We start from the raw sequence: 27,595 nt of genomic DNA, 5'->3' as shown, positions 1-27,595 counted from the left end.
ACAGCAGCTTCATAAAAATGCCATATTTGGTCTAAAAAGTATGGATTTATCTTTCAATGTCATAAAGCCGAGCAGGCTAATAAACACCAACAAGAGAGGGAAACACCCAGAAATCAAATAAAACTGTTCACAGTGTAACAAGAAAGAAATGACTCCATTAAATATACTTTAATGGACCGTTCCTATTAAATTTGTCTGAGTTGATAATTCCCTGGTGGCCATCTGCGGTACTGCAGCTGCTATTTATTCATTTTAAAGCAGTGTTTCAAGGATGTTGCTATGTTTCCTTTCGCTGAGTATTGGGATTCATCACCGACTTAAACAAAGGTTTTGATAGTTTTGCAGCTGATTTCTTTACGCACAAGAAGCAGTTGCGGTGGCTACCTCTTAAGATTATTGAGGGAAGGAGCGAAGCATGAAGTCATTATCTTTAATATCAAATAAACGACTATTGGGTGGCCTTCAGAAAAGAAGAGCAACATTCTTCAGGTTTTCTCATGGGTTTGGCTTTTCTGCCACTGCACTCAACTGATTTTGTTCACAACAAATGCATCATCCTCTGCTCTGCACTAAGGTGCTCCTCAAGGGTCAGTTCTCGGTCCAGTCCTCTTCCATCGGTTGATCAATCTGAGCAACTATCTTCCCTCCACTGTTGTTGGCCCCATCAAAGAATGGATTCCCTTTTCGGCGCTGTTGACTGGACCTTATAACTTTGTTTATGCTGAGTAGGAACTTATTGGGCCCATCAATCATCAAAGCCACTGCTAATTACCTTTGATCAGACTTTTAACTGGCAGATCACTGAGCTGAAGGGATGGTTCTAGAACCAGAAGTTCTTCACCTTCTGCAGACCTGAAACTTGGAATTCACACCTTCGTGTTCTCCCGTCTTTACCCTAATTCCATTTACAAATGTCTCCGTCACGCTGCTTTAAAGTACCGGCATCTTACTGAAACTGCAGCTGCCAGATTGTGAACCAGAACCAATCATCACTGTCACGTCCCTGCAGGGGAACCTTCACAACTCGCTTTAAGATCCTGTTAATCACATAGAAGCTCCCAGCTCCATCTCTCTTCCCTGTTGCATGACTCATCCGCTTAGGTCGTCTATTTACGTTTTATTTTTTTCCCCCATCGACCCGAAATCTGAAGGCGCTCGTGTCTTTGGAACCATCTCAATCTGTCCCGTCTTTATTTATATCAACATCCTGTATTAGAAAAGCACTCAAATGTTTTTTTTCTTTTTTAATCTATCGGCCGAACACCAAAGTGCAGCAGTTAAACTAAACTCTGCCTTTACTGCTCAACAAATTAGTCGACGAAGATGATTCCATTGAAGCTTTTTACTGCACGTTTTATTTACAAAAGAGTTGCTACCTCTTAAGATTATTGAGAGAAGGAGCGAAGCATGAAGTCATTATATCTTTAATATCAAATAAAGGACTATGGGGTGGACGACAGCCTAAACTGTGACGCGCTACCGCGAAGCAGCTTGAGGACAGCTTCAGTTGTAAACAGTCATATTTATTCACGGTGGCGTCTGTGACATAATCCATATTCAGACGAGGTCGCCGCCTCCTGGACCGGCTCATAAACCTTTTCACTGGGCCTGTAATTGGTTGTTTTCACACTCGCCGCTCCGGCAGCGAGAGGAAGGTCAGGGACTTATCTGCGCTGGGTGTGATTTGGACGGGAGCGCAATAAAAAACTCTAGCAGCATTCATTATGTATCACTCTGGGAATATCTCACCCGGGCTGATGCGGTGGCAGCAGACGCTGACGGCCGGGTGAGTGATGGACAAACAATAACAGAGAAGAATGAGTGATGGACATTTGCTTCCATTGCTCATCTACACACACACACACACACACATACTCATATTTGTATCTTTCATAGACGTGACCATTACCCTAAGCATCCCATCTAACCCCCTGACCCTGATACTAACTCAGTGTTAACCTCAACTTTACAGCCACGTCTTTACCCTCAAACAGACCTTTGAAGTTGTGAGGAGCAGCCAAAATAGCCTCGGTTTGCTAGTAGAATGATTATATTGGTATTCAGTATTGAGCAAATACAAGGACACACACACACACACACACACACACCACACACACACACACACACACACAGACTTAGATTGTTGAAAGGCACAGACACCCTCTTCCTGTTGACGCTTCCCAGCTTCTCCTGCAAGACTCTGAGATCTTTGCAGACAGAACAGGATTCTCTGATATCAGCTTGTACTTTTAAATGGGAGGAAAACCAGCATGTGGTCCAGTTAATGTACTTGTTTATTAAATGAGGTAAAATGATTCTTTTCCTTTTTAAATAACTAGCTTGCACTACTGGGGAAGTTGTTGTATCACCTTGAATTTGGTTTGATTGACGACTCGTGACAGCTTCTTTTAAGCAACTAGTCTAGATTCTCCAGAGAACCACCGACTTCCAGGATGCCCACGTTTCTAAAGCGGACCTCCTCGATGAGTCGGAGGGTAGGGCTGCTTTATGCTGGGTGGTAATCAGGTTTTGGACAGTTTGGTAGATTAGTTTGACCCTTCCAGAGCAGGTAAGGTCCAGCAGCAGATGAGGGGCAGACAGAGGAGACGTGTTGGGGCTGCAGGAGATGAGGTTAGACAACAGAACTTCCAAATCCTCAAAAGGTTTTGCAGAATTTCATACTTTACAGACTAGTTGAATTTACTGACTGACTGTGAGATCTTTTTACTGAACATATTCATTAAGTCTCTCTTCTCTGAAGGTTTTTGGGATTTTACTCTTTGATTTATCAATTAAAACATCTCCAGCTGGAGCTGCAATTGCAGTCCGGGCGAGGTTCTTCTGATGGGAACATCCTCATCATCCAGGGAATTCAATGTAGTGAAAATTAAATGAATGTTGATATCAGGCTTTAATAAAGTCCCATGTTCTGATGTTTGGGCAGTAGATGCATCCACAGCTTAATCTTAATTTAAAGGAATCTGAAAGGATTTCACCCTTTTTTAACGGTAAAGCACCTGACTGTTATCAAGGCGCAAGGCTGTAAAACCGCTGGATGCAACATCAAAGCAGCAAGTATTCGCCTAACCTACAAAATGGGACTCGCACCAGCGCACGGGCAGGGAGAATGGGATCAGTGTGGCTGTGAGTGGAGACGAAGGGTGGGGGGGGGGGAGTGGAGCTTTGTAAGAGAAGCTTTGTGAGGCGCCTTTCTTCGCTCGCCCGCAGAAAAATTAAAGTGGAGGAGAGGAATTTGCATTCTCTGAATCGCTGCTGCCCTAAAAACACGCTGTCACCCACACGTGTGGCAGGCAGATCAGCCCGCCGACGTCTCAGTGCTCAACGGGTCTCTTCAAATCTCAGTTTAATCAGAGAAGCACTTTAATGCACGTTGCGTTTACAAGAATGCAGCGTTCTCTCGAAGGGGAAAACCAGTTTTATGCCTTTGATTTCAGTTTCTTCGCTGCAGATCGCCAACAGGGAGCGGTAGAGATGTTTTGCTAGCTAGGTCTTGGCACAGTTCACTTCCCAGTTTGTCCTGACACAAAAGGTTGACTTTATTATTTGAGTTTGGCACCTGTCATCCATTAGTTTTCCCAGCACAAGAAAAAAAAGTTAAATCTGTTACTTATTTCAAATGTATGGATGCGTTGGTGGCCAAACCTCTGTTGTCCCTCTGCAGCCACCATAGCTCCTCGGACATGTTGCTGAAGAGACAAGAGATTATTGGTGTGGATTTTATTTTTTCTTTCATTTCTGCAGAAAGGAATCTGATAAACTTTTAATCACACTTGAATGCAAAATAGTTTTGCTGTGGAGCTGCTCTGCAAATGAACTGTCATTCATTAGTGAGGAAATTAGAAGTCTAATTGTGAAGGACTGTGGCTGGTTTAAAGAGGAGGCTGTAGCATAATGTGCACACGGACAGACCTCCACCCAACACACCCCCACTTCATCAGACACTGGAGGGGCAGGGCACTGGCAAGCCCCTCCTCTTTAAACTTCACACCAGAGGGCCACATGTCTCTGGTTCTAAATCTGGCAGGAAGGCATGCAGAGAGACTGAGAAACCAGACTCTCCACAGCAGAGCGGCAACTTAAAAAAAAAAAAGGAAAAGAAAGACGGAGGGAAGCAGCCGGGTCACAGGAAACAGCTCAGCTCAGGGACTCGGCCAGCGGAGGAGGAGGGCAACACTGTTATTGGAAAAGCTGACAAGTTGTCGGGGTGGTGACTGCTTCTGACTTGGTCAGTGAAGGCCTCATGGTGCTCCTTCCCTGCAACTCGGTCCCAGTTTCGTCGGCTTGACTCTTGGATTTTCAGCCCAGAGGAGAGGGGGAGTGAAGAGAGGGACAGGAAGGAAAACGGAGACAGAGGAGCAGCCATGGTGAGTCTGGTTTGACTATTTATTCTGGTGGTCCGGGACGTGGGCTGGCCCGCTCTGCTCCACACAATTGTTCAAATTAAACTTGCATGTTAATTTGGTTTTCATTTTGATTTACTTTGACATCCATTCCGTTATTTATTTTCTCCCCTGCTCCCTGGCTCCAAAAACAACTGTGGAACAATTTAAAGAAAGCAGAAAAGGTAATTTAATTCATTACTGAACGGAGTTAAGGTCGATCCTTTTATTTTTACACAAATAATCTCAAAGCAACCTGATTCTCAGCCTCCCAACTGCAATCTTTGTGTATAAGAGTAGTGTATAAAGGTGGGTGGGCTCAGCGCCCCAGTTCCCCACATCAGTCCTGACAACACATTTGGTTTCAATTACATTGACCCTCTGGGGAACCAGTTGCTATAAATAAGCAGCAAGAAGCCGAATGTGGACAGACTCTAGCCTACTGTTGCAGAGGAAGAGGACACGAATTTTAGAAGCTTTATATCACATTACAGGAACCAGGCTGTGGCCAGACGATTGGTTCTAGTCAAGCCCAGGACACGTTTTCACTGAAGTAAAATTAACCCGTCCACTAAAAACGTCCCTCTTGGGGTACTTAAACTGGTGTTTACGGTGTGCACCTGAATGTACCATGATGTCCATGGTCATGTGCGGCACCTGAAAGCATCGTGATGGATGTTCAGGGCTCTGTCGTCTGTGAGTGTGGCCTTCAGGGACATCAGAGGGTATGTTGAGCACCCGCAGTCAACCGTGGAACATCACTGGTACACGGGGTGAGGGTAAAATTCCCTTCTCACCTTTGCTCCCTCCTCACGTCTCTGGTGATCCCACCTCCCTTCCCCTATTGTCCCTACGATGCCCAACCCCCTACAAGATGTCTCCACATCTCTGGTAGCAACTCTACATTTGAAGTTGAACATAGAAATTAGCGTCAAGAAAACCCGTCAGTATCTAAAAAAGAAGAAAGAAAAATTCAGACAGTTAACTAATGACTTGGGTGTTGAGGGTATAAGGACCACAAAAGGTCACATGAGGTTCTATAAATAAGGAGTCATATGTATCTTAACCTGGGGGGCGTCCAAGGAGGAGATCATTTCCCAGATCAGGAGGAAGTGATGGAAGTTGCCATCGTCTGCCTCGCTGAGAACCTGGAGCAGTTTAGCCGTGATTGATTTATGTTTGTCAGTCATATTTGACAGCTGCGGGTTTATTTGCTCCCTCTGAGAGCCCCCCGTGTTGCTTCCCCCAGCTCTGAAACAGCTGACGCTCCGCAGTTATATTGGGCACAAGTGTCAGATCTCCAAATAGCCACTGGATTTAGCGCCCATCGACTCCGACTCGCTGTCTCTTCCTGGTTTGTTTGCTGTCTGTCTGCTAACGCTCCGTCCTCCGTTGCCCTCCGTTGTCGATCCCGCCATCACACAGATGCTAACGAGTGGCGCGGTGATAGTTTGCTACTTTGTTAAACTTCTGAGGGTTGTTTTGTGGACGTCTATGTGGTTCCAGACCAGCGATGTGAGTGAGAAGTTATTTTTAGCTTAGCTTTTGCGCGTTTACGCCAGTCAAACTGGTATCGGTGGAAGCAGTGACGCAGAGCTCCCAGTTACTGATTTGAAATATTTCCAAGTGTGAGCGGACATCTGCTGTGAACCATGCTCCTGTTTTGCTGGTGTGTGTTGCAGTTTTATTTCATTTGTTTTCTGTCAGAATCTTTTTCCTCCCACTGAACTTCCTGCAGACGCAGCTGAACATCTGGGGATTTTCACCTTCACAAGAACTCTGCAGCACTTTGACAACGATCAACATGTTGCAGCTAAATCGCAACCGCGTTTCACTGCTGCTGAAACGGGTTTTTCAGCAGACAAACAGTTTGATTACAGAGACAGAACCATTAAGAGCACAAAGATCTTTAAAAGATCGTAAAGAGGGCAGCGCAAAGACAATCTCAAGCGTTGCTCCGCGTGTATTCAGTAAACATCTCACAGTCAAATCACCATTGTTTATTTCACTGGCAGACAGAAGCATCATTTTCACTTAAGGTGGTTGCTGGCTGCAAAAAGACTGGAGTTTGTTCAAAGTTCATGAAGAGGAGCAACGTTCGCTCCAGCCAGGACATTTCGTCCTACTCACTCTGAAGTTGTTACACAAACGGCGAGATCGCTCCTTTCTCGCGGCGGAGGGAGTGAGAACAAACTTCTCTGCTCTTTAGCCTCTTAGGGAACGTACTTGATGCGCACGTGCAAACACAACGGTCTCCACAAAGTGGGTTATTTGCTGCTAGCTGGCGTTGATGATTCTCCGTGCACGCATGAGAGTCCGACTGATTGTTCCTCCTGTGGTTTTGGAGGATATTCCTCAGGGGAATTTTCTAGCTGGCATCAGTGCAGCAGGTTCCTTGATCCACAAAGTCTAGAAACATGTAAAGAATGACTCAAGACTTTCATTTCTCAGTCTCAAAAGAAGCACAACTGTCAACTTTGGCTGTTGAGATTGAAAAAACCTTAACACGAGGGTGGTCAGGCTTTCATTCAGCAGTTCATCAGGTGGCTTCGGGACCACCTGAACCCAGATCTCCACTGGTTACCTCATACTTCGGATATGGATGGACATTCTCACATGACCATTGAAATAGATCCGCTTTACACTAGGGAACCGATCCAAAATAGATCCGTCTGCTCTGCTCTCCCAGCATGCACCTTCACATCAGCGGTGAAACGTGGTGGAGGAGGATAACCAGGAGAATCTGCTGGAGCTGATTCAGAAGACCAAATGACTCAAACTGTTTTGACTTTGCCTCAACTTCAAAACTCAGACTTTCTCCTCAAATAAGTGATTAATGTGATTGGCAATGGGGAAATGAGAGGATTTATTTTTTATTTTTCTGATGATCATGATGGATGGATGGATGGATGGATGGATGGATGGATGGATGGATGGATGGATGGATGGATGGATGGATGGATGGATGGATGGATGGACAGATGGATGGATTGATGGATGGATTGATGGATGGATGGATGGATGGATGGATCTGTAAAGAAAGAAATGAAAGGCAGATGACTGATGAAATGAGGTGAGAAGAGAGGTGGGGGAGGAGCGGGAGATTTTCTTAGCGAGTTCTAATTTAAGGATTAGACTTTGGAGGAGGATCCGCTTCCTCGCTGGTGATGCTGTGGAGTCATTTCCATGGAAATGGCGTTGTCCGTGACAGTGGTGTCGCAGGGTAAATAGCCTGAACTCCCCTCAGCAGAGAGAACGTGCGCAGATCAGGAAACCCACAGCTCAGGTTGATCTCATCTTTTATTCAAGTTCACGTGAGGAATTAATCAGACGTTGAGGATCACTAACCGGCCCTTTAATGGGGGCCCATGTTTGGTTGTTAATGAAACCTGGATCCCAGGGGAACTATTGGACATAAAAGGGGGACATTTTTCCCCTCGAGCCTGATTCTCACTCCCCGTCATTCAGTCTTTGGAGCTCTTTTCTGGATCAAATACAAACATCTTAAATAATGAGACTTTAGATTTGATGCTGCGTTTCATTGATCTACGAGTATTTCGGTGTGTGTTTTTCTGACAAACATTCCCCCTTTGCGAGCTATAGTTGATGGGCCTTCACTGACAAGTGGGAGAATAAAGATTTAATTGAAAATGATCCTAAATTAGCTTCACACAACAGAGCATCAAATGAATAAATCCCAGATTTTTCATATATCAACCACTTCAAATTAAAAAAAAAAAAACCACAATCCAATTAGCCTCAAACGTGCACTCTTTTGAACATTTTAATCAGATGAGATCTGATTAGAGGATAAAACTTGATCCTTTAACACTCCAAAGGCAGCCTAATTGAAGCGATTCTTGACTCTCATATGTTCTTGTAATGGCGGCTGTGATCACCAGGCTGTTGCCGTGACAGCAGGGAGAGATGCTACCACATGCTGCTTTTTGAAAAGTTATTTGGAATTAAGAGTTTCTTCCCAGTTATGTTAGAGTCACCAGATCTGTGGTAATTAACACGATGTCATACATGAGCACCAAGTGGGAGCAGAGAAATGAGAGTCTGACCTCTCAGATGTTCCTACTTTTCAGCTTTTAAACCCTCTTTTTCACTTTTTCATAAGTTCCCAATCCCTTTGTTGGTTCCCACTGTTGTCCTTAGTGTTAGCACTGCGGCTACTGCTAGCAGTCAGGCTGTGGTTTTACTACAGGGCCTGCAGAGAGAAGCGCAGTTTTGATGGCTCTTCAGTCCCGGAGATAAAGTGCATCACTTGGGGAACGGATGCTGAAGCGCCTCTCTTCGACTGTGCCTTTGCTTCACCTTTCACCTTCTGGATTAGTCAGACTTTCCCTGTCACCTATGCTGTTACCCACGGTCGCCGACCGGGCGGGACCACGTTTGATGTGTCTCCAACCTGAAACGTCCTTCCTGGGACACTGAGGCTCCCAGAGAGTCACGATAAATGCTGATGACATTATTTGTTGAAGCATCACACTTTCTGCTGTCTTTTCTTTACAATTCTAAACTCCAATTGTTGTCAATTATCAGCTTTATCTGTTCTTTTTTTTCATTCTTAATATATCTGCTTCTAACTTTTAGTCTCTCTTCTTCCTCTTGATCTGTATTTTGACAACTTGTCTCTCTTTGTTTAGTCCTCTTTCATGTGAAAAGTCCTTCCTTGAAGGTATTTTAGCCTCTCCTTCTTCCCGTCACTCACTTTATCTCTGGTTCGGCGGTTTGTGTCTTTTCTTCCTCTCCGCTGTCGTTATTTTTAACTTCGTCACGTCCGTCCGGGACTACAGCACCACCGATTGGCACTTAGCATAAAACTGGTTGTGTGCCAGACCCCCAAACAAGGAACCGCAGCGCATACAAATGTGTCATGTATCAGGAGAGGACAACGTGGATGAACAGCTAATGATGGGGACGTTGCGGCCGAGCACGCCGTTTATGAGTAGGTGCACAGAAGTCAAATCCTCCATCAGACCGATTGTGCAGGGATGGCTGGAAACAGATTAGCGCGCAGTTTAATTAGGTTAGGTAAAAAAATACAGAGCATTGTTTAAGGATGGTTGGAGATTTTTAAGTAGAAACCACGAGAGCCAAGGGAAACGTCCGGTTTGTTATCCTACGAGCTTTGTAATGACAGGCTAGCTCTGTGTGGATATTGCTCGCTATAGCAACCTGAAAAACAAAGTTCTACATGTGAACAAATATATATTTTGGTCCTTTTATGGACGCGAAACTACCCACACGCTCCTGGGCTGCAGGCCTGAGTCGGCAGAAATCCCTCCCTGGTCAATATTCAGCTCCATTATTCACCAGCGGAAGCCGAGTGTAACCGTATTTCACACGTGGTTTGTTGTTGAACTGGCGATACAAACATCAGGCCCCTGCCTTGAAGGTCTGCTGAGCCTGCAGAACCTCCACAATTTAGGAAGCCAGCCTCCGGGTCTTCTGCGGCGTAGTCCATCATCGGCTCACAGGTGAAGCCGGAATCAATGTTGGTGTCTTTGGCGACGTCGCCGGAGAGGTGACTCAGGAGGTGGCTTTTCTAACTGGGGTGGTTCTCTACAGGCTGGAACACTTTGACCTGGTCTGCATCTTGGATCCAGGGTTTGTGGGATGGATTGGTGGTAATAAACAGGTACTATAGAGTAGTCACCCTCTGGACTGGAATTATACAGCCCTGTTCATCATCAGATAACCTTTATCCCTCTGCTCACCACTGTAAAATGCATCTCTAGGTTTTCATATCCCATTTTCCACACCGTGTTTCTCTCATTTTCCAGAATAATAACAATCCGAAAACAACCTCAAATCTGTTCTTTGCTGGTGGATTAGTGGCCCAGAGCTTGTGTTTTTCTGCTGGTGGAGACTCGTGTTGAGCTCAACTAAAAGGTAGAAACCCACAGCTGCTGCCACAGATGGCTTCCAAGGATCTGTCTGCAGAAGGCCGCTTTTGGCAGCGTGATTAATATTTATTTGCTTTGCTTTTGGAGAGCGAGGACACGTGCCATCTGGTCGAGCTCCAGCAAATCCAGACGCATTCTCCCTAGAATCCCCCAACAGACTCGAGCCGGGAGGTAAAGATCCTGCAAACGGACAAAGTCAGCCGAGTCGGCGGAGGGTGTCCGGTATTTTCTGGATCGCTGACGATCCCTGCGTATTACCGTGGAAACACTGAGACACGACTGCAACCGAGGCACCGGAGCAGCCACTTCTCTGCTCGAGAGGATTATTTTTCATTGTGCCGACAGTACTTTAATCTTCCAGCACAGCGGCAGAACTTTCCTCTGCCTGGAAACAGTTTCAGCCAAGTTCCGCTGGCGCACACGTTGATTTCTCACCTCTCGAGATAATCCAGTGGAAGCCACTCGGAGCGAGTGGGTCGGTCCGGAAAGGGTTAACAGGAGAGGAGAGAGTTGCGGCCTGTCTCCAAATGTTTGAGCAGGAGGAGTAATTGGGAGGTTTTTAGCTGTTCACGTCCGCCACGGGTCCAAGTTGCAACGATGCCAAGCTAAAGTAAACACAGGAATCCGTCCAGCATCTGTTATTAACCAGCCTAAAAGGTGCCTTCAACCGCCAGCCTCTGGGCTTTGGATCTGCAGCAGCGATCAGTCGAAAAGAAAATTTGATGCCCGACGAGTCGGAGTTCGGAAAACGGTTGGTTGCAATCACAAACTTCCCCGGAAAATATTCCTAATCAGGCTTGTGGGCTTTGGGGCAAAAAAATGGAGCTATAATTTCTCAAAACGTCAGCGAGTCTTAATCTGGGTGAAATCTGGCCTCATCCTTCTTCCTGGTCGGACAGAAGCAAAGTTCCCACAGAAGTGCTGCAAATAAAGTTATTGTTATTATTCAGTGGCGTCTCCTCCCCACGGCTGCCGCCACAACCCGGCGTATCAGTGTTTATGGCTCATGACACAATTATGATTAAGATGTTACCCTCTCACAGAGAGGCACCAGGGAGGGAGATAAAAGAGAGGGAGAGAGGAGGGGAAAACAGGAGAGGGGGAATAAGAGGGAGAACATGGGCCCAGCGAAGAGACAGGCAATTTAGCATCGCCGCGTCTCTCCTGGGATCCGGAGCAGGAGCACTGGCCGACCTGTCACAGCGCCGCTCTGATGAAGAGGACTCAAACGCGGACCCTTTTCCTCCTTTTTTTCATCTTAAACTGACCATTTTAACATCTCAGTTCAGCCTGCCGACAAGCTGAGCTGGAGGGCTTTTCTTCCCCTCCCAAACATCCAGACTGAGCTCCGGAGTTTGGCTGGAAGCGCCGACTTTCTGGGATCTGCTCCCTCTGCCAGGGAAACCTGAAGTCAACAGGAAGCTAGTGCAGACGGCGCTTCCGTTAGCTGGAGCGTATGTGTGAAGTCATCGTTTAATATGAAAGGAGCTCCTCAACAACATCTTTAAATAAAAGTGAGGATTTGTCACCACTTATTTGAAGCTCTTCACATATGGGCTCAGGAATCAGCAGCTTCTCCACAGCTGGCTAACGGCTAACAGCTAACACACCTCCCACATCTGCTCTCAGAAAGCATCGGTGACCCGACTTCTCCTTCAACCCCTTCTGTAACTATGTTCCTCAGAGCCCCGGTACTGAGGCCTGCAGCTCCACAAGGTGTCTGTTCCTCACAATCTCACGCTTGGCTCCAGGCGCTCCTCCACCAGCCGTGACTGAAGCCACGTGCACGACGCGCCACTGTTTGCACGGCTGACTTCCTGCAGCGAGTCCCCGACCGGACGCTCTTGCACTGTCTCCCCCTGAGAGACCCGAAGGAGCAGAACTTTTCTTCCGCGTCATTATGGTCAGATTGCGTGTCACCATTATGTCATATTTCCATCCAGCACCACGCGCAGTAGCCATGGTAACCAAACATTTTAGCAGCGTAGCCCCGGGTAAATAACAGTGACCCAGGGTCGGGTGTCTTCTTTATGGCTGAGCTGAAGGTCAAATCTATAAAAAGCAGAATTACAGCTCTTTATTCTCCACCCCGTGAATTTAACGGCCCCCCGCGACCCTCTGACAAGCGAACACGAGCGCACCGCCGAGGCTCCGGAGCCACAAAACAAAAACAACTTTCTGCCTTCCCGCTGATTAAAAAAGAGCCAGGAGCCACTCAGCTGTTTAAGTATTCATTAAGCCCTCCAGCCGAGCCTGGCCCCGGGCCCGGCTTCACGGCAGAATTAACCGGCAAAAGTGCTTGTTTTCTTTTTCTTCACTCACTCGTAATCTCCAATAAACGTCCAACTCGGAACAAGCTCTCATTAAAATGTTTACTGTCATTTTGTGACCCTTTTTTTTCCTGTAATGGGGTGATGAGCAGAACTGCAGAACCCCAGAACTGAGCGGGACGGGAGGGGGTGAAGGTCGAAGCACTATTAAGGGATAAAGAAGCACTAATTGGGGAGAAAGGTTTTTTGGTTTTTTTTAGGAAACACAACCTTTTCTGAAAAGGGTCTGCATCTTCTCTTCTGGGCTAAAGCTGCTCGCATCAGTCTTTCATTGGGCGGCTTCACTGCTGCCGCTGAGGCTCCTGGGGGGACAAAAGGAAAGCATCCGCAGTGACGCTTGCTGCCTCAGTCAAGCTAGAAAAGGAGGATTCTGTGCACGTGAGCGGAGAAGATGCTGGATGGAAACCACAGCCGCTGTGTGTTTCTACCTCTAAATCATGGGGACATCTTCAGACCATCATTGCTCAAATGGTGACAGGCTAACTGTAACTTTTGGCAGAAAAAGTCCGAACCATGTTTAAAATATAAAGATGTAACTTTTGATGCATTCAACCAACCAGAACTACCTCAATATTCAACTCCCAGCTCCTTCTTGACTCATTAAGGGCCAGCAGGTTTGAAGTTTGTAAAATGGGAGCGTTAAAAGAGCGGCAAAGCGACAGCCGTAAATGTTTTTCAGATGATATATAGTTAATGACAACCAGGACAAGATGGCCGCCGCGTCCCTGAACCAGCAGTTGGCTGTTCCCCACCTCAGGCAGCCCACACTCCCGTCCCACAACAAGCTGCAGAGACCAGTAAGCCACCACTGGCTGTTATCCATCTTGTATATTCATATGCTGGGAGGTGTCTGAGCTCCAGTAATGGCGTATCTGCTGGCAGCAGACCACCAGTGCTGGTTGGAGTCCACATGTTGTGTATAAAAGTCCAAACAGGGAGCTGCCTGGCTGTTTGGCAGCAGGAATCACCAATAACAATTTTGTAAAAGCTCATTTCTTTCAATAATCACAGACAGATTTTGTTTTTGGACCACTGGCTTTTCTTCGGGGCCCCTGAATGAATAGTTGGCTGAGCGGGAGGCGCTGTTGGACGGAGAGAGTGAAGGAAACGATTCACCATTTCAATGGACGATGCTTTGATTTGACTCCAAGCAGAAGTTTTTAACTCACATCTCCAACCACGCGAGTAGCCATTGTTTAGCGTTCACTCTAACACCTTGAGATCAGTTCACCTTTGACCTAAAAGACTTGTTGAAACAGTCTGAAACAGCGACAATATGTAGTCCCACCTCTGTCCAGCAGGTGGCGTCTGTCTGGTTATGTTTCTTTTATTGCGTGTCTTCAGTCTAACGTGTCTTCTCCCAGCTTTAATCACAGCTACAAACAATTCCACTAATAAAGTTACGTGCAGAAGGAGGCGAGAACACGCAGCAGGTTACAGACAGCAAGTCAATCAAATAGTTTGTCTTGTTAAGGAAACCTCTGAACACACTGATGCTCATTCTGCTAAATTATTCAGTGATTCATTTTTTAATTCCATCTGATGTGGCGGTGTCTTTCTCTTTCACACACACACACACACTGCTGCTGGCTGCTGTCACCTTCGTCTCCACGGCACAGGGAGATGTTTGGTCTTTTATTATATTCTACCTTTGCTCTGTTCAGCAGGTTTTATTTTAGTTGTGGTATGCAGATTTCTTTAAGGATGCTCATTTATAACCCTTTTAAAGGACCAAGGGCTTCATTTGGAAGCTGCTGGCTTTTGCCTTTTTATAAGAAAATCCAAGAGAAACTGGCGCTCCTGATCTGTTCAAACTGCCTCCAGTTTACTTGACTGGCTGATGCTAATGCTAATTCCTCTTTAGCCTGGTCCCTGTCCCAGAGTGACTCTGAGACAACTGAGATGGACAAAAATAAATGAGCCAGAAGCAAAAAAACCTCCAGAGGAAATTGAAAACGCGCTTATCCAGCTCTGCATCTTGGGTGTGACTCCACACTGGTGGCGTCATCACCGGCCCAGTAAGCTGCACTCGGCGGCTCTCAGACTGGAGGGCGTGCTGCACATTTACAGGGTCCCACTGCTCCAAAAATACTCAAATAGAAGGAGGAAACAGCTCATATACACGTGGAGGACACACAGCTGGAGACAAAAAGCAGACAGCTGGACAGTTAGACAGGTGAGACAGAGACAGAACGCTTAAAATAGAAGTGAAACTGATCCCATCATTAGTCCCCACAGGGGAGGAACGTCCTGTTTCTACACACAGTATTAAACAAGAGCATACAAAGAACACGTGCACTCACAGAAGGAGCGTGTCAGAGGGACTGAGCTGTCCTCTGCAGGCCCTCCGAGTGTTTGGGGGTTTAGTACCATCCTCAAGGGCACATGGGGGAAATAGTGCTAATTTGTGCCCTGCAGATTGGACATGAACCAAAAACCCTCCGCAGGCTCGGCGACTGGTCTGAAAGTAGCTAAAAGAGTCTCACTGTAGACAGCAGAGAGGACATTTTACCCTTTCAGCATGACCCCTGTTGTTTGGGTCCTGGGCCCAAACCAACACGGGCCAAGCTAGCTAACTTCAGAGCCTGGTTCCGCCTGGCTGAACTTGGTTTTACGCAAGAATTAAAACAACACAGACACAAAGAGAGTCTTAAGTGAGTCTTTGTCGGACGTGGACGTGGAGGGAATTGGACAATTAGTTGTCTTTTTCTGACGGTAACAGAAGTTCTGCGGGGAGAGGAGCTGTGTTGTGACAGACGCGACACTGCGTGATGGTCCCATTTTGACCCGGAACACGAGTTAAAGATAATTGGCCTCTGGGGACGTCAATCAGGGACGGAAGCATCAAGCCTCCCTGCTCTGGATTAGTTACGGGAGGCTGAACGCTGGTGGCAGGAGGCAGAGCTGGAAAAGTGCTAGCAACAGCGCATGTTTCTATCATAAAGTTATACCCAGTGACAGTCCATTCATGCTCACTTCCTGTTCCTGTTCTCGCTGTGGGCTCTGATGCTCAGCGCTCTCCCAGCCCGTCTTTAGCCATTTGTTTCACTTAGCGGCGAACGTGTGCGGTTGTCAAAAAGCGATTGAATTTGGTGGTCTGGGGCGCGTCCAAAGATGCGGCTGGCAGTGCGCGCTATTTTTCCACAGAGTTATTAGGTCGTTATCATGGCGCTTGAAGTGTACGATGCCCACTCGGCTTCAGAGGCAGACAATTAGAATCATCATTAATCGACACTATCGGCACATCAATGGCACAGATGGAGCTATAACCCAGTTATGGACCACTTATCTGGCAATCAATCAGTGTGGCTGTATTGAACCGGAGAGGCCGGTCAGCGTTGGAGTACGGCGTGTGAAAGGAATGTTTATGGTATGTTTCCATGCTAATGCTCAGTTGTGCTACATCTCCCGCATTAGCCTCCGCGGCGGCGGCATCACAAATCTCAATGCAATCATGGGTGGCTTCACCAGCGGGCCGTAAAAGTGACTGAAAACATCAGGCAGTCGAGACAACAGAGCAAACAGAGAAGACAACAGCAGAGGGATAAATAAGCCACGGGGCTGGTAAACAGAATGGGGCCGTTAGCGTCACAAGAGCTGCGTGTTTACATGAGGAGATGGTGAATTCGGAATGAAAGCAGAAAAGGAGGGGAGGACGAGCCAGCGGCGGATGATCTGCAGGCTGAAACGTGGCGAACCCTTGTTGAGTTCAACTCTTCTCTGTTTTCAGATGACCCAGGAACAGTGCACTCATAGGAACAATGTCCAGAGTTCAGAGAAACCACAGGTGTACAAAGTGGGAATATACGGCTGGAGGAAACGCTGCCTTTACCTCTTCGTCCTCCTGCTGATGATCCTCATCCTGATCAACCTGGCGCTAACCATCTGGATCCTCAAAGTCATGAACTTCACTATTGTAAGTTGACCCTTTTTTATGGCTTTAACTGGTGGGACTTGTTGAAATGTGGCCCTCTCAGACGCGCCTGCGTAGCATTAAGCTACTCCGGTCGCTGCGGAAGCACCTGTAATCTGTCTCTCTCTTCGGAAATCGGCGTGACGTTATATTTTTGAGTCTTTCCGCTTCCCTTCCCATCTCGTTCAATGTTTCTGACGGCAGCGTCTTGATCAGTAATTTAACTCGTGTGACATGAGTCCGATCCGGTTCCAGCGGCGTCCGTCAGGCGTTTGTGCCGAACGCCAACATGCAAACACACGCAGCAGATGTGAATAAAACATGAGTCCCGTTCCGCAGCGAGATTTAAGATCCTCATAAATCAGATTCTCTTCCTTTTAATTGGCTTCCTGCAGAACGCAGAAACATTGGTGTGCGTGGGTGTGTGTGTGTGTGTGTGGTGTGTGTGTGTGTGGTGTGTGTGTGTGTGTGTGTGTGTGTGTGTGTGTGTGTGTGTGGGTGAGTGCTATGAAACTGGACACTGTTGTTTGTGTGGCTGATTTTTAAATATTCATGTGATTTCGGTGTCTGGATCAGACGGAGCGTTCAGTCCCTTTGACCTCTCCAGCCGAGCAAAGAAGAAGAAGTGCTGCCCTCCCGTCTCACCCTGATTCCCCCCGCTGGGTTTGTTTAAGATGGTCTTTCAGACTTAATGATGGCGTCGAATGGCCTGCTTGCACACTTTTGGGGTGAAAACACAAAGTTTGAGCTGCATCTGCAGCATTCACATTTGTATTTATAGACTACATGTAGGCGTAGAAGAAGAACATTGAGAGAAGAAGAAGACTCCCAATTTTTTTATGTTTACCATTTTCAGGGTTGCTTGTCGGAGCTGCACCCTGTTTACACACTGTAAAACTTTGGAGCTTACTGTTATAACCGCTGTTGTTTCGAAAAATATTCTCGTGCATCTTACTCGTTACTACCACCTACTGGACCGGCATGTGTACTGCACCATATTGTGGTCCGTGTGCACGGAGCTCGTGCACCACAGGTGGAAAACTGTTCCACAAAACAGTGTGAATTGTTGTTGTGTGAAAGGGGCCTAATTCCCACAGCTGCAGGTGTTGTTTTCTCTCTGCAACCGTCTGAAGCTCAGAACAGGCAAACGGATCGAACAGTTGCCACCTCTGATCTTCCTCAGTGTCCATGTTGCTCCCTGACTCACCTGCCCAGATGTGGAGAGTCAGCTGACCAGGACCATCCATCCATCCATCCATCCATCCATCCATCCATCCATCCTCCATCCATCCATCCATCCATCCACCCATCCATCCATCCATCCATCCATCCATCCATCCATCCATCCATCCATCCATCCATCCATCCATCCATCCATCCACATCCAAAGCTCTAAAAACTAAGATTCATTGAAAAACAAAAACTGGTTTTGTTCCCTGAATCAATGTTTAAAAGCTGCTGCTCTGCTGCTGCTGCTGCTGCTCTGCTGCTGCTGCTCTGCTGCTGCTCTGCTGCTCTGCTGCTGCTGCTCTGCTGCTGCTGCTGCTGCTCTGCTGCTGCTGCTGCTGCTGCTGCTGCTGCTGCTGCTGCTGCTCTGCTGCTGCTGCTGCTGCTCTGCTGTTCTTTTATGCTTCCACATCCTTGTGATCTCAGTCTGCTCTCCAAAACTGAGCAACCTGCAGCAGTGCAGCACCTTAAACTGCTGGTGCTCAACTACCAGAGGGACACAATTGAAACGGAGCATATGGAGGCGGAGCAGCAGCCTGCGAGCAGCTCGCTGCCTCCCGGGAGTCTCTGCTGAATCCCGCAGGAGAGGAGCGGCTCCACGTTGGGCTGTTGAGCCTCTCCTCTCCCCTCCTGCGGGGAGATCTGGAGCCTCTTTAGCTCCCTGATATGGAGCAAAGCCCGGAAACAGGCGGCGCCCTCTCAACAGGCACTTCAGCGAAGACAGAAATGTTGTCTAAGGATGACAAAGACCTCAAAACGCCACAGGTGAGACACAGGTGTGCTGTGTTTCAGCTGATCACACTGCTGGGGGACAGGACGGTCCAACTTGTCCTGCTGCTTGTAAAGTTGGGACAACAGAGGGGTAAAACTCCTCCTAGCTCTGCTGTCACCTGCGTTCTGACTCACTTCCTGCGTCCTCGGCCTGACAAAGAACGTCTGCGTGACCGTTTCTCCCCTGAAATGCGGCGCTGCGGCTCCTGCACGTCCATCAGCCGCTGTCTCCGGAGGAAAGCAGTCATTTTCCCTCTGATTGCACCCGCATCCCTCCCAGCAATATTGATAAAGTTTTGCGCGGCTCGGGTTGTTTGGCAGGAAGATGATGGTGATGATGATGATAATGATAATTGCTTTTCACCATTTCATCAGCGTTTAGGCTCTTTTTTGTCGGCGCAGCGGCAGATCTGACTGGGGAGCGTCGGTTGCTGGCTGGAGTACGAATATCTGCTGTTTGTTACGGCTGAAGCTCTCAATAATGCGGCTTTCTTTTATGTGCACCTTTGATGTCTGAGACAAAACACTAAGAGGATTTTCTATGGGTTGTTTTTTTAAAAGCTATACAAAGAATAAAAAGGATGAAAGTTCTTTTTTATTAACATCTGATTAAGTGTAGAGAGAAATAGCAATTTTATGGAGCTACTGGGACGAGAGTCAGTAGCTTCGCCTTTTTAGCCTCTACGTGCGAGCAGCCGCTAGCTAACATCCGGGACTGGAAAGTATGACGTGAACCTCAGCTACGTTGCTTCCCCAGCAGCACCGTTTTGGCTCCACAGCTGACAGAATGCAGAATTGACTCCTAGTGGCTTTAAAGGCTGCTCTGTCGATTGAGAGCTACTGGTTCTCACTGGAGACTGCTAACCCCCCCCAGGGAGCAGGCCTGAGAACGCCATCAGACTGTGTTCACAGCTCACGTACGGTTCATTCTGAAATGAAAGCAGTGACGAGAGCGGGACAATAGGCAGGCGGCGTTTCAGAGGGGCGAAATGGAGCTGCAGCCCAAGACGCTAATTATATGTGCAGCAGTCGGCTAACTCCAGGAACTCGGCACTCGCGGGATGACTAATATGGCTCAACCTCCAGGTTTTATTGTTCCTGTTGGGAAAATTAGCTGCAGGAATTCCAACAAAAAGAGCCAACACGCATAATCTTTAATCTTCAGGCTGGAGATATTTGAATGTTACTGTGGAATCATTACATTTAGCTAGCTAAATGCTGCTGCTTTTACCATATTTCACAGATAATCAGGCTCAGGGAGTCTGTCTTTGGCATTTTCCTTTAAGTTTTAATGAGTTCAAGATGAGTTCAAGAGTGAAAACTTCAAACTCCGCCGAAGCCAAACAGTAATGAGGTGTCCATTACCGCGTCTGCTTTGGTGTCTGATGACAAGAGTGCTGAAATGAAAGGAAGCCATCTTTATACATTAGCAGGCAGATGTCCTCTTTATCCAGCCCGCTGCTGCATTTACAGCGAGAGGTGATGCTCATTGTGTTTGTTGACTGAAAAGGGACAAAAATAATGATTCGTTAACAGCCTGAAGGTCGTTACTTTTAGCTCGGCGCACCAGGATGCGTCCGCTCCGTTCTCCATAATTGGTCCTGCTGAAGTACCCTTTAGCAAGGTCGTTCTGTGACCCCGGTGAGCTACCCGTGACCACCCTGCCAGGTTTGTAATCTGGTTGTGTCCTCCTAGTTCTCCGCTCTTTATTGGGTGTTTTTGCTGACGGGACCTGAACCCCGTGTTAGCGCCAGGTCTTCTGGAGTGATTTCTCAGACGTGGGATCTGAGCTGGTAACATCCGGGATCACGCATGTCTTCACACCCCACACATTCTCCGAATGCTTCGTCAGGCTCCGGTAGCTCCCCAACTCCTTCTTGATGACCCAGGTCTGAATCCCTGTTAAACCCTGTAACCATCTGGGCCCTCGGGCGAGGCTCCTGGTCGATGCCCACCTCTATGGTGGACCAGGTCAATGAGGTCTGAGTCAGGTGCTGAGGGACCAGCTCAAACAGGTGAGACACGGCTGCTGGAAGACAGGCAAGGCATACTGGGAAACAGCCTCAAACCAGTCCTACCAGGGCTTCAGTCCAGCAGGGCTTTACTGTGACACCAGGAGGACAACTACTGTCACCAAGGAAACCAGGATCCCAGGTGACCCAGCTGGATTGTGGTCCTGGTAGGGCGGGTTAGAGGCTCCTGGAGGCAGATCAGGCCCGTGCCTCGTCTTAAAGAAGCTGGTGTGTTGACACAGAAACCTTTTAGTAGTTCGACTCTGACACAGCAGCAGAACTCTGATTTCGATTCAAGAGACAGAAGGAGGAGCGAGAAAACCTCATTTCTCCGCGATACATGAAAGTCATGGAGCCAAACCGAGACGCGCTTTGACTTTGGCTCCACTTTGTCACGACTTCAAAGGAGTCTCACTGGGGTCCTCACTTCCTGTTTGGTGTGATGAGTCTCAGACTTACATCAGTCTTTCTTTTTTTTCTATCTGTGCGCTCGTCTTTTGTTGGATGAAGGAAGAAAGGCTAAAAAAATGACTCTTTGAGAGGATTTGATGACACTGAGCCGTGTACCTGTCCGACACCTGGGAGCCCCATTGATGACGATATCACACAAACCCCCATTAAACAACGACCAAAGTCATGCCGTTAGCGTCCCAACTGCCGACTGGAGGAAGCTGAAAAGGCAGAAAAGATCGTGCGGCAGGATTTGTTCGTAGGTCTGACGTTACTTAAAGGTATCAAAAAAGAGCCGAGGCGGGAAGGTCATTGGCTCTGGACGCCCGGAGGGCTGCAGAGCTTCACAGCTTCCTGTTGATTTGTCGTTAAGGAAGTTGACATCAGAGGGACGTTTAAAGAAATCCAAATCGATATCAGCTCCGATCCCGCAAGAAGGAACCCCGGGAAAACGAGTATTGACGACACCAAGAACACAAAGCTGCGGAAGAGCGGAGGGAACGGCGCGTCCTCGTTAGTCAGGTGTTGCGCTGAATCTGATAGTTGAAGACGTTTAATCGATAGTTATTCAAAAATGAAGCGCGTCAGAGAAATCTGGACGTCTGTGCTGCGTCTGACAGCGAGGGACTCCGGAGAAGAGGCTGCGGCGCTCCGGTCCTCCCTCCTGCTGGGAAGATCCATACCAGCATCGCCGCATCGAGCCGCTATTATGTCCAGCCTGGCGGGGAGGACGGCGCCATTTCTGTGGGTGGCCTCCTCCCGCCGACCCCCCAGGCCCAGTCGATGGCCGTGTCTTTGGTCTCTTCCTCAGGTCTACTGGTTGAACCGGTTTATTTTCCTCGCCGTCCACATGTTTCATCCATATGTATCAAGATGTGACGGAAGGCGCCCAAATAGACTTCACTTCTGTATTTTCGATTTAGAAATAAATGCATCACCGCGCCGCCACGGCGACAACTGCAATCCCGAAGGGAGGGCAGATATAAATACATGAATACCCAAACAGGTGGACGGGTTGGAAACGTCTCCGCTCGCTTCTTTATTGGCGTCCTCTGATCTGAATAATAGCTGAAGAAAGTTTTCCGCCCCGAATCCCGGCGGGAGGCGATGACGCCGCTATCGGCAAATCTCCCCGCGCCGCCGTTGTTGTTTTTCTCTGCTGAAGAAGTTTTAACAAGCTCCCTTTTTGCAAGAGTGCAGGTGCGCTCGCTTAAGACGGTAGATTAGCATCGTTTTCTATTAACGGGCAACTCAGAAAACTATTTTTTTCCAGCAGTTTGGGGTCGTCTCTCCACACCTGGTTCTTTATTATCTGAAATCACGGCGGCGTTTACGGGTCAGACGACACAGTTCTTCATCTTTATTTGTCCCACAGCGAGTAATTATTCTGGCAGCTGAAGGTCGACGCGAGTGTTTTCTACTGAGGTTAAAACAGGGGGAAGAAGCCTGATGGATGATGTCGGGTTCAAGGAAGTTCTTTAAAAACAGAAGCGCCTGCCATTGGAAGCAGGGTCGGGACTCGGGATTGGTGGGGTTTTAACGAGCTTTTGAGCTTCGAATGCGACGTGACTGACAGGACACAACAGTGGAGTCTCTTGGCTGCTAGCTAAGTGCACTAGCTGTGGCTGCTAGCTTTGGCTGCTTGCTGTGGCGCTAGCTGTTGCCGCTAGCTGAGGCCCTTAGCTGAGGCTCCTTGCTTTTGCTGTGTATACACGAGATGTTGGGTTGTTCTCATACGTTTATCATCATTTATTGCTCAGGAGAGTGTAAACACTCAGGGATATACTGTATTTATTTCCTGGTCACGGTCTTTAAAAGCTCCTGAGGGCTCCATCTGCAGCCGCCTCGACTCAATAAAGAGCTAGTGGGTTCTGCAAACTTTTTATTTGGCTTAAAACAATGACAGGTGACACTACGGCGCTCCTTGCCAGTCTCCATCTTTGTCTGCTCTGCCTGCGGCCGCCATACTTCTCAGTCGCAGGTCCATAGATTTCTTATTAGCTCTGTCTTCACGCGAGACGGGCGGCGTGTCCTTCGGAGGGCCGCGACCGAGCCGCATCAAGGTCTGGGCACTGGCAGTGATTGACGCGTGAATGCAAAAGCCAGCAGGCTCAACTAGATGATGACGTTAGCTCTCCAAATGGTGCTTATTTCTATTATTTATTGTTTTTTCGTATACTGAACGAAGATTTAAAGCAGCGAGACGATGGAAATGTTAGCCTTCAGCACCTAAACTAACACTAGCATTAGCATTACAGGATAAAAGTATTCTAAATTTCAACGATAGATGGGCTTCAGAGGACTTAAATGCAGCACACACACACAGACACGCACGGCGTGGTGCCGCGGACAGGCAGACGGTCGTCACGGTGACCGAACCTCATTTCTATCGCTGATAAAGTTTCATCTTGAAGCAGCACAGAGAAGCATAAAAACAATAACCACTTCCAATTAGCTCGCAGTAATTACTTTATAATCAGAAGATAATTGCACCACTTTGACTAATGTCACAATTCACTCACAGCAGTGTGTGTGTGTGGTGTGTGTGTGTGTGAAGGTGAAGTTTAAGAAAGGGAGGACGTAGCTGTCTGTAGCTGGTTGTTTTATAGTTGCAATAACTTACAGGAGATGAATGTTTCTCTCCAGCACAGATGCAACGGCAGGAATTTCAAAGGCACTTTGAGGAGATTTTTCCTTTTTTTGTTCAAAAATGGAATAAAAATCAGCGTGATTTTCTAGTGTGTGATGACTTTAGTGTGGGGCCACCTCCTCAGAAGCTACACGCAGCCTGCGTTTCTATGGTAACGCAGTCACCATCGGCAACTTCAGGATCGAACTAATCCAGCAGCCGTAGTTTCCCACTTTAACTGGATAAGAACTACCGGGACTGGAATAAGGATGCAGTTAATGGACAGGGGAGTCGGAGGTGGACTCTTTCTCCTTCTCCGCCTCTCCATCTTTCTTTTATTCATCCCCTCGCTCCTCGCCGCTGTCTTCATCGCCCTCGCCGTCTTTACTCTCCACCTCATTTGCACGCTAACACATCTTGGGTCTCATTTCCCCTCGCTTTTATCTCCCTCTCTGTTTAGTTATCTGTTTCACCCCTTCTTATCTCTGGAGCTTCATCACCCGCCCCACCCTCCTTTCATCGTCTGTTCCATGGCGCTCTCCTACCCGCCCCTCCCCCGCCCGCATCGCCGTCCCATTGATAGATGATGGGGCGAAGCTTGGAGGGCCTCAATCAGAGGAGCAGCCCTTGGATGCGGGCAGCAATCTCAAAGCCAATTCCGCTGATAGACATCGGAGGTTGTAGCGACATGACGTAGCGGTTATCACCTGTGGAGCGAGCAGCCGCAGGAGCCCCCGGAAAACTTTTCCACTCTTCAGATAAAATGGATTCGTTTGGAATTTGGCCCTGCTGGTGCCTCTCTGGAGGCTGGTGGAACTGGGGGGAATGTGGCGGGTTGGGGATTTGCTGTTTTTTCGTTTTTTTAATGCAAATAAGAGAATCAGCCAAAGGTAACACCCCCCCATTTACTGTAGGAAGAGTGTTAAAACATCTGTAGGCTCAGATTTACACCGGCTGTAATTTAATCTGTTAATCCGCCCGCTGCGTTATTTGCAATTCCTGGTTTTCCCCCATTGTCCCGCTCGCACGGAGCCTGAGTCCCCGCCAGGGACGGAGCTCAGCCCCGGCGGCCACTCGTCTTCCGGCGCCTCGTTTTCGGAACGATTCTCCGTGGAGACTCCAGTCCCAGTCGGAGGTTCAACTCCTGGGATGTTGTGAGGGATAATGTTGCCCCGTCCGCATTTATTCCAGGAAGAACCAATAATCCACCTCCGCTTTGGCAGATTTAACGCCTCCATGTAGGAGCAACCTCAACCCTGCGTGCGTCTCATCGGGGGGCTGCCGAGGACGTCTTCCCCGCCGCTCCGGCCGCCAGCCTCCAGTGGCCCCTTGAAGCCTGTTGATGTGGAGGCTCGGTATCGATTCCTGCGCCGTCCACGCCGGCGGCTGGACCGCAGACGTCAGAGCTGGATTTAGACGCCTCCTCCGCCGCATGAATAAATCAGAGGAACGACAGACGGCGGCTTCCCTGCGAGCGGCCGGGTAAACACGCCGACTGGATCCCGACAGAGACGCTGACGCCGAACCAAATCCAACAAATTTGCAGCAGGTGGTGACAGCAGAGGAGGTTCTGGCTGCAGAGCGGGTCGGTTCCGACCCGGCGTTTGTGGGAAAGACAGGAAGGGAGGGACGAGGAGAGAGCCGGACTGAAGACAAGAACCAGGAATGAGACCTTCGAGGCTCAGAACCAAGCTAGTGCTGCTGGAGGTTCCTCACGCAGTCTTGTGATAATCCTGGATTTTCCAGGTCCTGGAGGGGTCGCGCGGCCCCACATTTACGGGTCAACAACTCCGAAGCTCAATTACAGAAAATGGCTCAAAGATTCCAACCCGGAATGATTGGGTGCTAAAAGCAGGAGAGGAAGGGACGCGGGGAAAAAACAAACAGAGCAAGAGTGGAGATTATGGATTTTAGGAAGGTGAAAGGCTGGAGACGAGGAGGTGGAGGAGCCAACGGAGGGTAGATGTGAGGCGAGGAGGCTCACCTGAGCGTTCGCAGGCCTTCGTCCCGGCACGACGGCGCCTGAATTATTCATGGCGGCTCGCGCTGCACCGCTCGCTGCACGGAATACAAACAAAGGAAGGATCTTTTTTCCGTACCCGAGCAGAAACAGCAAACAGTCCAGCTGAGCTCCGGGTTTTCACTCCGACCAAATTAGTTTTTGCCCGTTTCCTCGCTGACAGACCAGGCAGATGTATTCCATCGCATCTGTTGGGTTTATTTTCTCACCTGCTCCCTGGAGATGAAGCAAATTCCCATCTAATTTTTGCCTCCTTCCATCATAATGCAGAATTCCCCTTCCAGCCAGACACAATTTCATTAGATTTCCTTGAATTCTGACCCCTCAAATTAACTTTTCTAATACAGCACGTCGCTTTCATCTCCTGACCTTATTGCACCAGTTTCTGCACTTTTATTGTGCTCCTGCCGGAAATTCTAACTGCGTTTCTCTATTCCTGATGATGCCAGATGCCCTTCTGGACTCAGCTAAGCTAGTTTTCAGTGAAGAAGAAAAAAACCCAGCGGGTTTAGTCTGTTCTGAGAAATTCACTGTGAAGAATCAGCCGGCGGCTACGGCTAACGCTAACACTAGCGTAAGGCGTCAGCACAACGCGCGACGTTCATGTGCTGCACTGAATCTAAAGTGATGAGGTCAAACCTGAGAGGTCAGCGGTGTCCTAGAGCCCCCCCCCAGGACCAGGCTACCTGAGACAGAGAGGGAAAAGCATCCAAAAAAAGGGAATTGGGAAGCTCCCGCCGGTCCTGCTGGTGCTGGGAGACCAAAAACTTTCCATTTGTGTGTATTTGTTTAGAGAGTTTGCTGACGCCGCGCCGCTTTGTTTACTGTGATTTCTTGGAGGCTAATCTTGTTCCTGCTTCCTGTTTAAATTTAGCAAAGGCAAGATGCGGAAGCATTTGGTGTTTTGTCATGTTTAATGAGCTTGGCTCCCGCAGACGGCATCTAAATTTATCTTCTGTGTCTGGAGAAAGTTTACAAGAAAAGTCTAACAGGAAAACACCGGTTTTAATTCGCTCTAAATTATTGAAATTTGCTGTTTCTGCTTCGTCACATATTCATCGTTCCCGTAATAATGAAGGTTTACCCAGATGGCAGCAGAGGTGCGAGCGCGACCTTAAATCGGAGCAAATCTCTTCGCAAATCTCGTTGTTTTGTTGTTTTGTTGTTTTGTTGTTTTGTTTTAGATGCAACAAACCGCAAAGTTGATTTAATCCAGGAAGTTCCACTCAAAGATCATGGAGATCTGCTCCTTCCAACACTTCAGACAGAGAATTTACAGGGTCTTCAGAACGCGAAATAAAGTTTCACACACACACACACGCACACACACACACACACACACACACACGATAAATAGCAGATGTTAGTCATGAAGCTGCAGGTGTCAGGAATAAAATGGCAGCTGCTGAACTCACCGTGTTGGCAGGAAAAACATGGATGTTTTGAGGAGTCTTGACTCGGCTGCAGCTGCTGCCATGACACATCTGTGACGAGGATGATGATGATGATGATGATGATGATGATGATGATGATGATGATGATGATGATGCTGATGATGATAAGGAGGAAGAGGATGCTGATGATGATGAGAGGATGATGATGATGATGATGACAAGGACGATGATGATGCTGATGATGAGGATGCTGATGATGAGGGTGCTGATGATGAGGATGCTGATGATGATGATGATGATGAGGACAATGGTGATGATGATAATGATGATGCTGATGATGATGAGGATGCTGATGATGATGATGATGAGAGGAAGCTGATGATGATGATAATGATGACGAGGACAATGGTGATGATGATAATGATGATGCTGATGATGAGGATACTGATGATGATGATGATAATGCTGCTGGTGATGATGATGATGATGAGATGATGATGATGATGATGATGATGATGATAATGCTGCTGGTGA

General features: G+C 47.9%; 1 protein-coding gene across 2 annotated transcripts in view; it reads left to right on the top strand.

Moving 5' to 3' along the window:
• sgcd (sarcoglycan, delta (dystrophin-associated glycoprotein)) overlaps positions 1–27,595 on the top strand; it is a 113,931-nt gene that overhangs the window by 52,647 nt on the left and 33,689 nt on the right. Inside the window, exons 1-2 of one of the 2 annotated variants that reach the window (XM_057054137.1) lie at positions 4,026–4,385; positions 16,376–16,561. In XM_057054137.1, the coding sequence (XP_056910117.1) occupies positions 4,383–4,385; positions 16,376–16,561 (189 nt within the window). In that variant the 5' untranslated portion in view covers positions 4,026–4,382. Of the gene's footprint in view, positions 1–4,025; positions 4,386–16,375; positions 16,562–27,595 lie in introns of those variants that run through there. The other variant, XM_057054138.1, reaches the window with a different exon arrangement.

Source organism: Takifugu flavidus, chromosome 14 (genome assembly GCF_003711565.1).
Source record: "Takifugu flavidus isolate HTHZ2018 chromosome 14, ASM371156v2, whole genome shotgun sequence".
In the NCBI taxonomy this organism is placed as follows: domain Eukaryota; kingdom Metazoa; phylum Chordata; class Actinopteri; order Tetraodontiformes; family Tetraodontidae; genus Takifugu; species Takifugu flavidus.
Note: the sequence above shows the minus strand (reverse complement) of the source record. Positions and strands in the feature narration are given on the sequence as shown.